Source organism: Cygnus atratus, chromosome 23 (genome assembly GCF_013377495.2).
Source record: "Cygnus atratus isolate AKBS03 ecotype Queensland, Australia chromosome 23, CAtr_DNAZoo_HiC_assembly, whole genome shotgun sequence".
Classification (NCBI taxonomy): Eukaryota; Metazoa; Chordata; class Aves; order Anseriformes; family Anatidae; genus Cygnus; species Cygnus atratus.
Window position 1 is genome coordinate 3,193,827 of NC_066384.1, and position 13,373 is coordinate 3,207,199.

Below are 13,373 nucleotides of genomic sequence, written 5' to 3' on the forward strand. Positions count from 1 at the left end.
AAACTAAGTTAAGTGCTCCTTGCTGTTTTATTTGATTCCCATCAATAAGACATCACACAGATGCCCTCCCGTATCTCTGTATCCAGCAAACGGACTGCGAAAACATGAACAAGTGGTCCTGGCTGTTAACAAAGCCATGAGGAAAAATCACGCTTGCTGAGTGCTTTGCCGTGGAGCAGCGCTCGTGGCACATGCCAGGAAAGCAGGGACCAGCCTCCAACACGCTTAAAAGGGATTAAAGAAAATCACACAGACTATAAAGCATTTCACACTGTGGAGAAAAAGAAATGTGTTGCCCATCAATATTTTAAGCTCCCCGAACATCGCCTCTATTCTGAAAAAGCAAACATTAAATTATTCACCACTCTGCCTGGTTTTATACACTCCACTCCGTTGCATCTGGGTTTCCTCCTCTCCGTTAGCCGCTGTGCCAGCAGCAAAGGCACAAAACCAGGCACAGGCACCGCATCCTGCCTGGACAGCCCATGGCGTCCAAGCGAGAGTCTGGAGGAGACAGGCAGCAGCGCCATCGAGGACATGGAGGCTCCAAGGCCAGGACAGACAGTGGGCTTGCAGCCCGTTGACTCATCTTTGTCCTGAGAAATGAGCTTTAATTATCTGGTTTAAGTGTCCATTTTGTGTCCATTAATAACATGGTAATTGAGCATCGCTCCCTGCAAACAGCAGGCTTCAGAGGCAGCTCTGTCGGGGGAGACAGGGGTCAGGAGCTGAGCACTGCCAAACCCACAGCTACAGCACGGATGAAGGTGATGCCCTGAGGTCAAAGAGCCAGCAAGGAAAGATGAAGTCACGTCAGAGCTCAGGCAGTGGAAGATCTTTGCCCAGACAGAGCTCGAGGCACGCAGAGATGCCAAGGCAGGGCTGCGAGCCCCCGGGGAGCGCTGACGGAGAGTGACTGTGCTCTGGTGCAGACCCCTTTTCTGCTTCACCCCATGGCATTATGCACCCCAGGGCCCTGATTAGTGCAATCACTAATTGCTTAGAGGCAAAACCTGACTGACCACAGGGTCACACGGCAGAGCAGAAGCAGCAATTTGCACCTGTTAATTCGTGTGAACTGGCACCAGAGAGCTGCGAGCTGCACACCAGCATCCCAGAGGTGCCCAGGAAGCCTGAAGAGCCCAAGCACGTGGCAAAGCACAGGGCAAGCTCCAAGGAAGCAGGGAGCCTCCAAGAAAAACCATGCTGGAGCCGCTGCAAGGCTCCAGTGCCACCCACTGCCCCTTCTGGGAGCTCTGCTGGGGTGCATGGAGCAGCCTGCTTCAGAGCCCCCCGTTCAGCACGATCCACTTCTCCACCATCCCAGAGAGGAGAACGCCTTTCTGCACTGGCTGCATTATTAATCTGCAACAGATTTAAAAGCCCTTTAAGATAGGAGCCGATCCCTGCCGGGAATATAAATGACATTGTCCCACAGCGTACATTTACATAGCTAATGCTGCTCCACTGCTGCAGGTAAACAGCTCCGTTCAGTCCTCAAACACTTTTGTTTAGTCCCATGCTGGGGCCAGATTAGAAAAAACACAGGTATTAATTTTGCCTCCTGCAGACTAAATAGCATCTTTTCTTTTCCCCTGCAAATACAATGAACAACTGCTAATTCCCTCTTGTGAATGCTGAAGGGGAAGGGCAGTGTGAAAGCTGCACTTAGAGCTATATTTAGAGGAGCCGGGATCTGACAGCTAAATAGGGTCTTGTTTCTTTGTTTAATTTTTTCCTCTGAATCTGCATATCTGGAGCCAGAGCCTTCCTGCTGCTGCCAATGACATCCCTGAGACCATCGTATCGCAGCCATGAAAGAAGCCACCTCTGCTTCAGGCATCCCTGAAGTCTCGCTTTCTCCTTATCTCCAGCCCCATCCGGCACTCCTGCGCTGGGCTTGAACAAAGAGCAGCCCCAGGGCTCCGGCCAGCGGGGCAGGAGAAAGGAGCAGCTCCAGCCTGGGAAGGGACACCTTCAGCAGCAAACCACTCGAGGCTTTCAAGGAGCTTCCTGAACCTCAGCTGCTCAGCTAATTCTGAGCCACCATCTGCATCCGGAGGCTTGACAGCTCGACAAGCGACATTGATTTGGAGCAGATTACAAGATTAATTATGCCATATTCTTTACGCATACTTCAATTCCTTCGGGAGTATATACAGCATAGAGTAAGGGGCTGAGATTCCCACTTACCCAGATGAAAAGTTGCACCGAAGAGCCTCAGAGCTAAGGCACGGGCTGGTGTCACGGACTTGTTGCTTTGTTCCCTTTGGAGGGCAGGGACCTGCTGCCCTTAACCTGCCTCCTGTCCCAGGCTCTGCCCCGCCACCCACACAGGAGCCTCTGCAGAAATCCCTCCTTACCAGACACCGTTAAGCTCTCGCCCTATGCTGGCTCAGGAATAACCTGGGCTCTTCCCAGAGCAAAACCTCTCCTTGAGCAGCAACGATCCTAATGAAGAATGACACCTCTGCTGAGGGCGGTCTGTGGCACAGTGTCCACCAAGCAGATTCACGGAAATGATGATAGGGGAGAAAGCAACAACACAGGCAAAACCGTTTGATCAAGTGGTGGGAAAATTATTTATAACAAGATCAAAGTTTAATCCCTTCAGATGAAATTGTTGGCCAATTCCTGCCAAGAGGTATGTGAGGATCATCTGTCTCCATTAACCGTGGCTTGGCAAAGGGTTTTCATGCAAATTAATAACGTAGCCACAGAGGAGCAGACAAGGACGCGACAAACCAACGCTGCTTTTCCCCAGGCATGGCCAACAGCTGAGCAGAGAGCCCCCTGCAGCCAGCCAGGGCCACAGGCAGAAGGGATGCTTGCTTCCCCTTGTGCTAAGGGGACAAAATTTGAAACCTCAGGTGGGACACTTACTGCCAGAAATTGTGCTGCAGGCCAGCATAGAAAAGAGAAAATCATTTCTGTTCCCAAAGGGTAACTAATATCTGAGTTACTCTTTATGAATGGGCTGAAGACATTGTCTATTTGAAGGTATTATGGTGACCTGTAACTCATCCTGAACCTGCTCGGAGCAGCCTCGTCCCTCTCCCAGCCCAGGCCATCACCAGCTGCTGAGCATCTCGAGGGCACCAAGGGCAGCAGGTGACAGGACAAGCACCTGGAGCTCCTCCAGCACCACATCCTCACCCCCCCCCGACAGTACCTGCGAGACCAGTGGAGACGTTGACCTCGGCGTACTGCTGCCCCGCCAGGGGACTGACGGCCGAGACGCCGTTGAGGGCCGCCACACGGATGGTGTAGTTGGCGTGAGGCAGCAGGTTCACCAGCGTCACGGTGCGCTCCACCAGGCCCGTCTGCTGCGGCACGAAGCCCACGCCGCTGCCGCACTGCTCGCAGCCGCCCCGTGCCGCCGGGCAGCGACCGCACCACAGGCTGTAGGTCAGGTCGCTGCGGCCGCCTGCATCCGCGGGGGCACTCCACTGCAGGACCAGCGAGGAACGCCGCAGGCTGTAGACGAGGTCCCTCGGGGCCGATGGAGGACCTGGAAGGAGAGGAACATCCATGGTGAGGCCGCAGCTCGAGTCCTGTGTTCAGTTTTGGGCCCCTCAGCACAAGAAGGACATCGAGGCCCTGGAGCGTGTCCAGAGAAGGGCTACGAAGCTGGTGAAGGGCCTGGAGCACAAGTCCTGTGAGGAGCGGCTGAGGGAACTGCGGGGGTTTGGGCTGGACAAGAGGAGGCTCAGGGGAGACCTCATTGCTCTCTGCAGCTGCCTGAAAGGGAGGTGTGGGGAGCTGGGGGTCGGCCTCTTCTCACAGGTAACCAGGGATAGGACCAGAGGGAATGGCCTCAGGTTGTGCCAGGGGAGGTTCAGGCTGGAAATGAGGAGACATTTCTCCTCAGAAAGAGCGGTCGGGCGTTGGGACGGGTTGCCCAGGGAGGTGGTGGAGTCACCGTCCCTGGGGGTGTTCAAGGAGAGATTGGACGTGGTGCTTAGGGACATGGGTTAGTGGGTGACGGTTGGACCAGATGATCTTGCAGGTCTCTTCCAACCTTAATGATTCTATGAGCTGCCTGGGATCAAGTGTGAACCTATGGCTTCTCCGCAGCTGGGGTCTGGGGACATCAGCAGGGACACTGGTGGTGGGGGAGCAAGCCCGGGTCCTCAGGCAGCGGCCACAGGTGGGCTCTCAGGATGGAGAACCCCACAGCAGGCTCCTCACTGAAGGAACGTGCCCTGAGCAACCAGCCACAGCTTGCAGGAAGTGTGGGCAGCATCCAGCCATGCTGGGCACCTCTCCCTGCCATCCCAGCCAGGCTCAAGCCCAGCCACCCATGGGCAGAGCGAGCTCCTCACCGCTGCGCAGGCACTTCTATCACATCCATCACTGGAGGAGCTGGCGTCCAATCCAATTAACTAGAGGCCATTTAATTAAAATCTGCAAACTATATTAACTACATGACTGAACCCTAGTTTTACCAGTGAGTGCCTGCAAGCCTGCCTGCGTGTCCTCCTCACCAGCCCTCAGGCTCGGCTTGGGAGCCCCATGGAAGAAGGAGACCCCTCCATACTCCCCGCAGTCCTGCCCTCTGCTTTACAAAGAGCCAGCGCTTCAGCGAGACGTACGCGTGCAGGAGGCAGATGGAGGGTCTGATGGGGACCTGGAGTAGTTCTTCTGGCACGAGCAGAACGTGGAGGCTTCCTCGTGTGTGAAGCTGTGCTCAGGGCAAGGAGAGCAGAGAGGAAGACGGAGCGAAAGCTTGTAAAACCCGGGAAGGCACGCTGGAAAGAGAGAGAGGAAGTTACAGAAAGAACAGCACAAGCTGAAGGGGGGGCCACAGCTGATGACTGCACTGCCCTGTTCCCTGGGACATCCTTTGCCTGCTGCTGGCCAGCAGACATCACCCTCTGAGCTACTTTCTATGAGTGTTTGCATGATCCTGGCACCCAGAGAGATGCTCATTTGGTTTGATCCACAATGGACATTTTGATGCTGTCACTTTGAGCTGACCTCCAGGGCTGTGGGACCCTTTCAAGGGGCTGTAGAGGCACAGGAGGAGCCATGTCCGCTGGCTGGACACCAGCAGGAGCGATGCATGAAGGGGGCTGGAGGCTATGGGGGGATTTGGAGGAGTAGGCAGCTGCAGAAGGAGGCAGGATACAGAAAATACATGGTTTAGTGTGCACAGTCAGGTAAGCAGAGCAGAAATTACACAGGAGACGCAGCAAGACTTAGCAACAACCCAAAAAGGGGAAGAATATGGCAAATTGAGAAGCTGGAGAACTCATCAGTCACCAGAGCCTTGTGTAGAAACCCAAGCCACAAGGCCACGTCGCTGGCAGCTGCGGGTTCATCACTACAGATTATGCAGCAGTCACTGCAGGCAGTGAGGTATGTACCGAAGCCAAACGACAGCAGCAGAAATTGGCTTTTCTAGGCCATACACAGGCTTCCTTTATCCTTTGAAAAGCGTCTTTGATATTCATACAAGTAAGTGGTTCACACAGTGGTCAAGGATTTGCTTGATCTTTACCACAAGCAGCACGCAGAGTACAAGTAATACCCCTAGCAGGACACCCAGGAGCTAGTTCCGCATGGAAAACATGTTATTTTACAAAACCAACAGAAAACAGGCTGCAAAACCCCATAAAGCGGTTTGCAATAGCTTCAGTTTGACCTTAAAACAACATCTGAAAAGGAAGCAGCCTGCAAACAAACGCATTCTGCTTGGCTTCATCTCGGTGGTGTGGGGCTGCTGCCTGCTACCCCTTCATCAGCTCCCTGAATATTCAGGCTTGTGAAGTTCCTAGACGAACAGCTCCCTGAACACAGTCCCCTCTCTCATCATTTTTAAGGAGTTGGCTGCTGAGACCGTTCCTTTTAAAGCAGATTATTCCAGTGCACTCCGGTTCATTAGCTTTCTGCGTGACATAAAACTGGCAGCTCCGGCTGTGATCTGAGGACAAAGCACCAGGCAGCACTGGGGCAGAGAAGATTCTTGCACGGGATGCTGAAAACGAGCAAACGTTTACGGGGGACATTATTTCATCTGCTTTTAGAAATTCAGCGCACTCTGATCGTGGACAGGGGGGGAGCCAGCACTGCCGCTGTGGCTCCCGCTGGTCCCTTCGCCCCCGGCTGCTGGCACTGGGACAGCCAGCTGCTTGGCAGAGCCACGAGCAGCAACGCACGGGAGAGATTTCTGCTTTTCTTACGTATCAGATGCAGCCCTTCAGTAGCCACCTGAAAGCCTCAAATCTTGCCACACAAGGTCTCTGTCACCCAGTGCAAGCAAAGCCCCCAGAAAGCAGCAGACTTGCAGTTGTGCCCAAGTAATGAAGAGAGGCTTCCTGGTATCTGGAATGGAAATGAGTATTTTCCAAGAGATGGGGACTCAATGCTACATTTCCATTGTAAAACTGAATAGTAAAATTGTTTAAAATGGAGGGAAAAAAAAAAATGAAAAAACAGCCCAGCGTGGGACTGGAGAGCCAGCAGCCTTGCCTCTCCCAGTTCGCAGGCTGCACGCCTCCAGGACCAGATAAAGATGACCTTTAAAAGCACAGGCTTGACAAACACAGCCGAGGAGTAATATTAAGACGGCGTGCCATAATGCGCAATAAATGTCATTCCCTGCTTAGGGTGCTAAATAACACGCACAAAACTAGCAGGTGCTTAAATTACTTCCAAAACTTCCAGCTTCCTCTTAATATTTGAGAAACCAAAGCAAAACTACTGTTACACTAATAAGCATAGCAATGTATTTAGCTTGCATTTCCTTTGGTTCAGCTGTACTGACCACAACATGGGGCACAAATACCATCAGCCAGGGATCCCACAGCGCTTCAGGCACGCCGTGGTGTTTGCATGCAGACCCCAGGCTGGGCTGAGCCCCCGCGGGCTTTGCTGCTGCTCATCCATCGCACTCCACTGGGAGAAGCTGCTTGTTATGGCATCAAAGCCTGAACGCCAGCATCAGGTTGCTGCTCGTACCCTTTGTCAGGCGGAACAGAAAAATCAATCTTGTTTACAAACTTGATGGGACCTGAGCAGTAAAAGCAGTGAATACACGGCCGTCACAGCCCAGAGTGAACGGCGAGCCTGGCAGTCACATAAATTTGACATCTCGCGTTAGGAAATTGAACGTTTTCAATTAGAAGCATCTTTCAGGCAGTTCTTCCCTGCCTTCTGATAGCTAGGAGAAGTAAGCGTACAAAAGCCTCTCTCAGACAGTATGTCAGCTAATAACTGCATGAAACACCTCCATCTGTACTTCCCAGGATCACAGGCACCATGACGCTGTGGGGCTCAGCCCCAGCTGCTGCACAGCCCCTGGTACGATCACAGCCACCCCCAGGGAGGTCTCACCCTGCCTGCAGGGCTGGAGTCTGGCAACCCACAGCCTTTACCTTCTTTTTAGTCTTCTCCAGATCAGGACGAAGCAGAACTCCCCTGACCTTCCTGCAACACATACCAATGCCCAAACGATTTAGAAGTTGCCAAATTCTTTAGTGAAATCACAGCCAGTAACAAGGAGTGCTGCAATCTCGATACTTTCTGCACACTTGGTAATTTTGTTCCTTTGTTCCCATGCTCCAGAAGGAGAACAAAAGCGCCCTGGAACATTTGATGCATCGTACGTGCATCGCAGTTTCTTTTCTCAGCTAAACTCCCTGTCTCCTCCACCTCATCTCGTAAGTGTTTCTGTCGGACCCCAGCTGTTTTAGGCATCCCTGTTATTTTGCACTGCTCATTTTTGCACTGGGTATGTGACAGCTCTCGAGAGAGCAGGCCATCAATTTATAGAATGAAATTCTTTTTTGTACACAATTTTCTATCCTTGTCCTCTGCTACCATCACAACTTAATTATTAAATAATAAAATCAAATAATGCCTCAGCTAGGAGCCAAAGAGAAGCAGCTGGGTGGGTCAGACAAATTAATTGCCTCTCTCCATCTCCATCATCTCTGCCCACGCGAGATGCTTCCCGTCCGCCAGGCATTCCTGATTCGTTTCACCAAGAGCACCACGCTCCCTCCTTGCTCCCACACTGCACGCACACACAGCCCAGCCAGCAGCAGCGCAAGCAGCGTGGATTCGTGCTGCAGGCTGGCAGGTAGGCTGGCACGCCGCACCCCCGGGAAGGGTTCCTCTTGCAGACGCATCTGCTGCAGCTCCCGGACACGAGCAGATGACTCTATCAAAAGCCAAAAGCAGCATCCTCTCCCATGCACAATCGTGGACACAGGGAGAGCAGGGGCAGTTAGGGTCACAGAGAGGCCTGACAAAGACATGGTTTCCTAGTTAGCTGTCACGGGACAGCCTTAATTCCCCCTCCCCAGCAGCACTCAGGCAAATCCACCCCGCAGCACCACAAAGCCTGCCCACTCGAGTTCCCCAGCAGTGACTCCCAGGCAAAACCTCCCTCTGCAGCCTGGACCCCGACTCACAGCCCCAAGGGATGGGTGAGGCTCCCCCACCACCGAGGACCTCGGCATTTTCTAAGCTGCAGCAAGCTAAGCGTACAAGTTTCACCTTTAAAAATAGCAAGAGAGATCCCTGGCTGAAATCCTTATTTATCGGCAGAGAGGCATTGGAGTTTGAGCAGCTTTATCTTGTTAATTGATGAGCAGTGATTAAAAGCGACTCACTAAGTGCATCAAGCAGGACAACTGACTGCAGCTCTGCAAGCTGCGGACTTGATTGCAGTTTCTGTTCAAGTGAAGCATGGCCAAGATTTTGCATGCAGCAGTGAAATGAAGTTATTAATCACCCCAGCTGTATTTACCAGCTGGCCAGTAGCCTGTTATTAGGTGCACTTATGAAACCCATCGTTGCAACAGTTGACTACCTCCAACAATTAATTTAACCTTTGTTTTCTTTATGAAGTACAGGAACACTGACCACACTCCAGCAGGGAAGCTGTGGCAGGACAATTGCACGATTTGCACAGAGTCAAAGAAAAATAGGAGTGAGAACGGGGCTCAGGTCTCTGGAGTTTCAGTTGTTCACAGCCAAAGAGAGAAGCTGACCCTTCAGGATTCACAGTCTTCCTTTGCAAATGTTGGTTTATACACACAGAGAAAAATAAAAGGTTTTTTTAACCAAGGGAGAGCAAAGGACTGGGTCCTACCCCAGCAGCCTACCGTGCAGGCACGGCTCCTGCAAGCTGCACCCCGTGGAGCAGATAAGCTCAAGGTAAAGCTGCTGTCAGAGAGCATCCCGAAGCCCCACGGCTGCCCGGTGCAACCTGATGGAGAGCAGCACCGAGCAGCACGCCTCTGCCTTGACTGAGTTGGCAGCAAGTGGCCTCTAGGAAAATGAATCCTCTGAACAAGCAGAGACCTGGGTGAGCCTCCCCAGAGGAAGGCAGAGCAGATGCTCCCCAGCTCAGTCCTGGCACACTCATCCCCCACGTCTCCACTGACACGACTTCGCTGCAGACGTCCGTCACGTCCGTCTGTCACTTCTGTTCATCCGCCCGTCCTTCCCCAGGCTCGCACGAGTGTCTGGCCGCTCCGCATAATGGAGCGGCATCGGCTGCAAAATGTTTTGTGAGCTAGGCAGCGGGCTTTAACAGACAAATGCCAGTAAGGAGACAGTCACTGACACCGCCCCAGACAAGTCAGCGGGGCCCAGCGAAACCAAAAATCTATTTCCTGCAGCTTATCAGGCTTCTAATTAAAAAGTGTTCATCATTTTGCAGAGAGGAAGGGGCCAAGACTTAAGCAAATACTGAAGCTTAGCATAAAATATTGAGAGAATGAGCATAGATGGAAGATTAAATACTAGGTGGAAATTGCATCGTATCATGGATTTAGGAGTAAAGCTACTTAACCCAGACAACTTTGTGTTAATGCCAATACAAAAATCAGACAAAACCTATCAAATACTTCCCGCCTGCCTCCATCGCTGGAAAAATGTGTGTGCATGTGTGTGCAGGCGTGTGTTTACGTCTTCGCCTTCCCAGCCACGCTGTGCTATGCCAGATCATATGAAAGCTTCCCTTTGAATCGCAAGCTTTAGTTTTTACCCAAAGTTAAAAGCACCTACTGCATTTTCTGTCGAGCGGAAAGCTGCTCAGTGGTACGCTTCATCTCAGCTCCGAGAGCTTCAGCCACAAACACTGTAATGGAACTTGGGTGCACGACGAAACGCTCGCCGGGTTTGTCTCCCCTCTTTTGCTCTTGGAAAGCCTCAGATGCACCAAGTCCAGAAGGAGGCTTTACCAGCAGCCAGAGGACGATTGCTTTTCTCCTAACCACATTAACACAGCAGCTCCAGGACATGCTCCCAGCCCTGCAGAATAGTTTCCTGCTGCCCTGTATGAAGCGCCTTGGCAGCAGGAGGAGCTCACCATCATGGCCACGCTCACCCCTCCATGTGCTGCTTGACACCATCTCCTCACGTCAGACTTTGGCAGCTTGGTTTTGCCCTCTCAGCATTCAATCTGAATGCTTTTGATGAGCTCTGCCTCTTTGCTTTTCTACCCAAGCTGTCTCAAGCCAGCTTGTTGACCCACAAACCTTGCAGATATCTGAGAACAAAGGAAAAACAGGGAGGGCACTGCCCGAGTTAGCACTATTGAACTTTCTCGTGTTGCTGAATTCCTGCAGATAGCGGAAGAGCCGCGTGCTTGCCAGCAGGAATCAATAACGCCTGCAGTTTCACCCAAAAACGCCTATACAGTCATTTATAATTAACACTACAACTCGGTTGTCTTCCAAAATCAATTCCTTTCCATTTTTTTTTTGTCAAGAAATTGTATTTGACAAAGTTCATCCACTTTTAATGCGCGTTAATTTCCTCTGCTGGAATACGCATCCAGGAGGCAGCGGATGAGGAAGGGCAGCAGCCAGGTAAGGGAGCAGCTGGGGCTGAGGAGCACAGAAGCAGGACCCCACGTCCCCAGCACCCTCCAACACCTGCTCAGCATCTTCTGAGGCTTTTTGGGTCTTGCACCAAACACCAGTGGCTCCCACGGGAAGGACAGCTGCATCCCCATCATCTATTTGCTGCTCAGCAGCACTGGCACGCACCTCCCGGGGCTCCTCCATCCCACAGCAGTGCGGTTGGCCTCAACACAGGGGTGCAGCACATTCCGAGGGCTGCACACCATGGGGAGGTCAAGGCACCCCCAAAAAAACATGGGTTCCCCCCAGAGAGCGACCAACTCAGAGGACCAGCCCTTCCTGAGCTGTTTGGTTTGCATCTGGCAGCGGTTAAACCTCCAATTGCAACCATCAAAATAGGAAGGGAAAAAAATACAATACAAAAGTCTGTGTGATACTTATAAGGGTCTCCAGTCCTCCTGCCAGCACAGTTCTGTCACTGCTCTTTCTAGGATTTCCTTTCCAACCCTGGCAGCCCTTACAAAGAAGATCACAAGGAGACAGGCTCTGGAGGACCTCCTCCCAGCCCCTCTGCGTTCTCACCTCCCCTCATACCTTCACCACAATCTTTTCAGCCCTCGGGGCTTGCTTTTCCCAGAGGTTTTCCTTACAGCACTGTGTTGAGGTTTTACAAACCCTGTCCCACACGAGAAACATTAACAGCACACCCAGAATCGCTTCCCCAGCTCGAGCAGGGCTGAAACACGAGGACACCCCAGCAGAGCAGCTCTGCACCGCAGTGAGGGCAAAAGCTGAAAAAATCCACTCCTCTTGGTGTGGAAACGCAGATCTCTGTGCAGATGGTGCACACAGACATTATTTCCAGGAGGACCAAGAAGAAACGTGCCCGTCCCTGTGAATAACACACATTAAGGTACGCACGAACCCTTCCCGAGCACCAAGGAGCGCCCTCTGCTCCTGACGCAGGTTGCCAGCGAACAGCGCACGCTGAGCCTGCAACCGTATCAATCCCTCCTGCCTCTACAGACTCACTTTCTGTTATCACCAGTCATATAAAATATGAAACTGTCCTCACTGCCTTCTCTCACAGGAGCTATTGCCAGGCTGACCCCCCCCCCCGGACCAGGCTGGCACATCCAGCCCCCATCCGTCTTAATTCCATTATCAAGCCGAGCAAGTCACTGGTTATTATGTTCCAAACATTTCATCGACGCATCGGCGGAGATGCGCTTCATGTCAACACAGCAGGACTGACAGGGAGAGGCTTTGTGCGAAGATGCCCGTGTCCCCCAAGCACCCTGGGGCTCAGCACCCAGGGGAACCTCTGGGTGCTTCTGCTGCCAGCGAGCTTGCAAGCTGGGGATGAGGTGGGCTCCTTCTGGAGACCCAAAACCTTCTGCACGGGGGTCCACAGCACCTGCTTGTCCCTCCTGGGGCTGGAGCAGAGGGGCTGGGTGCCCCCATGCACCCACCAGACCCTCGCTGCTGACCAAGCTGCCCCAACAACCCCCAGCAGCACCCACGTGGTCCGTGCTCACCCGTCCCACCCCACCAGCAGCAGGATTTGGCCATGCAGGCAGTTGTCCACATCTCAACAGCCTCAACAGCAGTTCCCACCCCTAGGGCTGACTTTTGGGTCCCCACACTGCTTTTGCAAACTTTTGGCAGGGAAGGAAGCAGCCACGAAACACCCCTCGGGCTCTCAGTACCAAGGAATTGACACCGGGAACCTTCTCCGGGAGGGCGAAGGAAAGTCAGGCAGCAGCCCGAGCGCTCAGCCTCTGCTGAGCTGTTTTTTCTGCTCAGGTGAGCACATCATTTCTTGCGCTTTCTTTACGAGGTGATCCGGCAGCTGGGTGTGCAGCCAGGGGGGGGGTGCAAGATGCGAGACGATGCCAGCCTGCACCCTGCCCACCGTCACCCTAGGGAGACGGCGGCTGCTGTAAGCTCTGGCAGCAAATCTGCTCAACCCAAGCGACCCTAAAAGCCAAAAGATGGGAGCTGGGCCCTAGCAGAGCAGGGTGGCTCAGCTTGGATGAGATAACCAAGAAGATGCAGCGCTGAACTCCATAAAATCACTAACAGCGTGGAGAAGAGAGTGCTGTTATTCAGCGTTTCGCAAAACACAAGGATGAGGGTGCAGCTAATGCAATTATCAAGCAGCAGGCTTCAAACAAACAAACAAACATTCCCTTCATACAGCATGTAATTAAATTAAACCCCAGACAGACTTCGGAGCCTTTCCCTTCTCAGAGGCCTTGTTTCCCTGAGCACTGCAGTTAGCATCGTCCTCCGATTGCTTCACAATTGCTTTTTCCCCCCCCCCCAACTTCAACAAAAAGCTCAGCATCCGTGCTGATGCCCTGGAAGGACGGCTGTCAAGGAGCGCACGCAGACAAGGACAAGCCGCCCCAAAGCAGACAGGGCGCCTTGTGCAAAACACAGCGCCGGGGTAAAGTTCCAGCTGTATATTGAGCTGCTGAAAGCCTTGTCAACACACGGCCTCGGGTAATAGAGAGGCTCCCGCCTTCGCCGTACATGCTGGGTTTG

General features: G+C 52.8%; 1 protein-coding gene across 1 annotated transcript in view; it reads right to left on the bottom strand.

The window, feature by feature from the left end:
- Positions 1 to 13,373, bottom strand: part of EPHA10 (EPH receptor A10) — a 38,300-nt gene that overhangs the window by 14,483 nt on the left and 10,444 nt on the right. Inside the window, exons 4-5 of the mRNA XM_035562187.1 lie at positions 4,596 to 4,751; positions 3,173 to 3,511 (exon numbers count right to left, since the gene is read on the bottom strand). Of these exons, the coding sequence (XP_035418080.1) occupies positions 3,173 to 3,511; positions 4,596 to 4,751 (495 nt within the window). The remainder of the gene's footprint in view (positions 1 to 3,172; positions 3,512 to 4,595; positions 4,752 to 13,373) is intronic.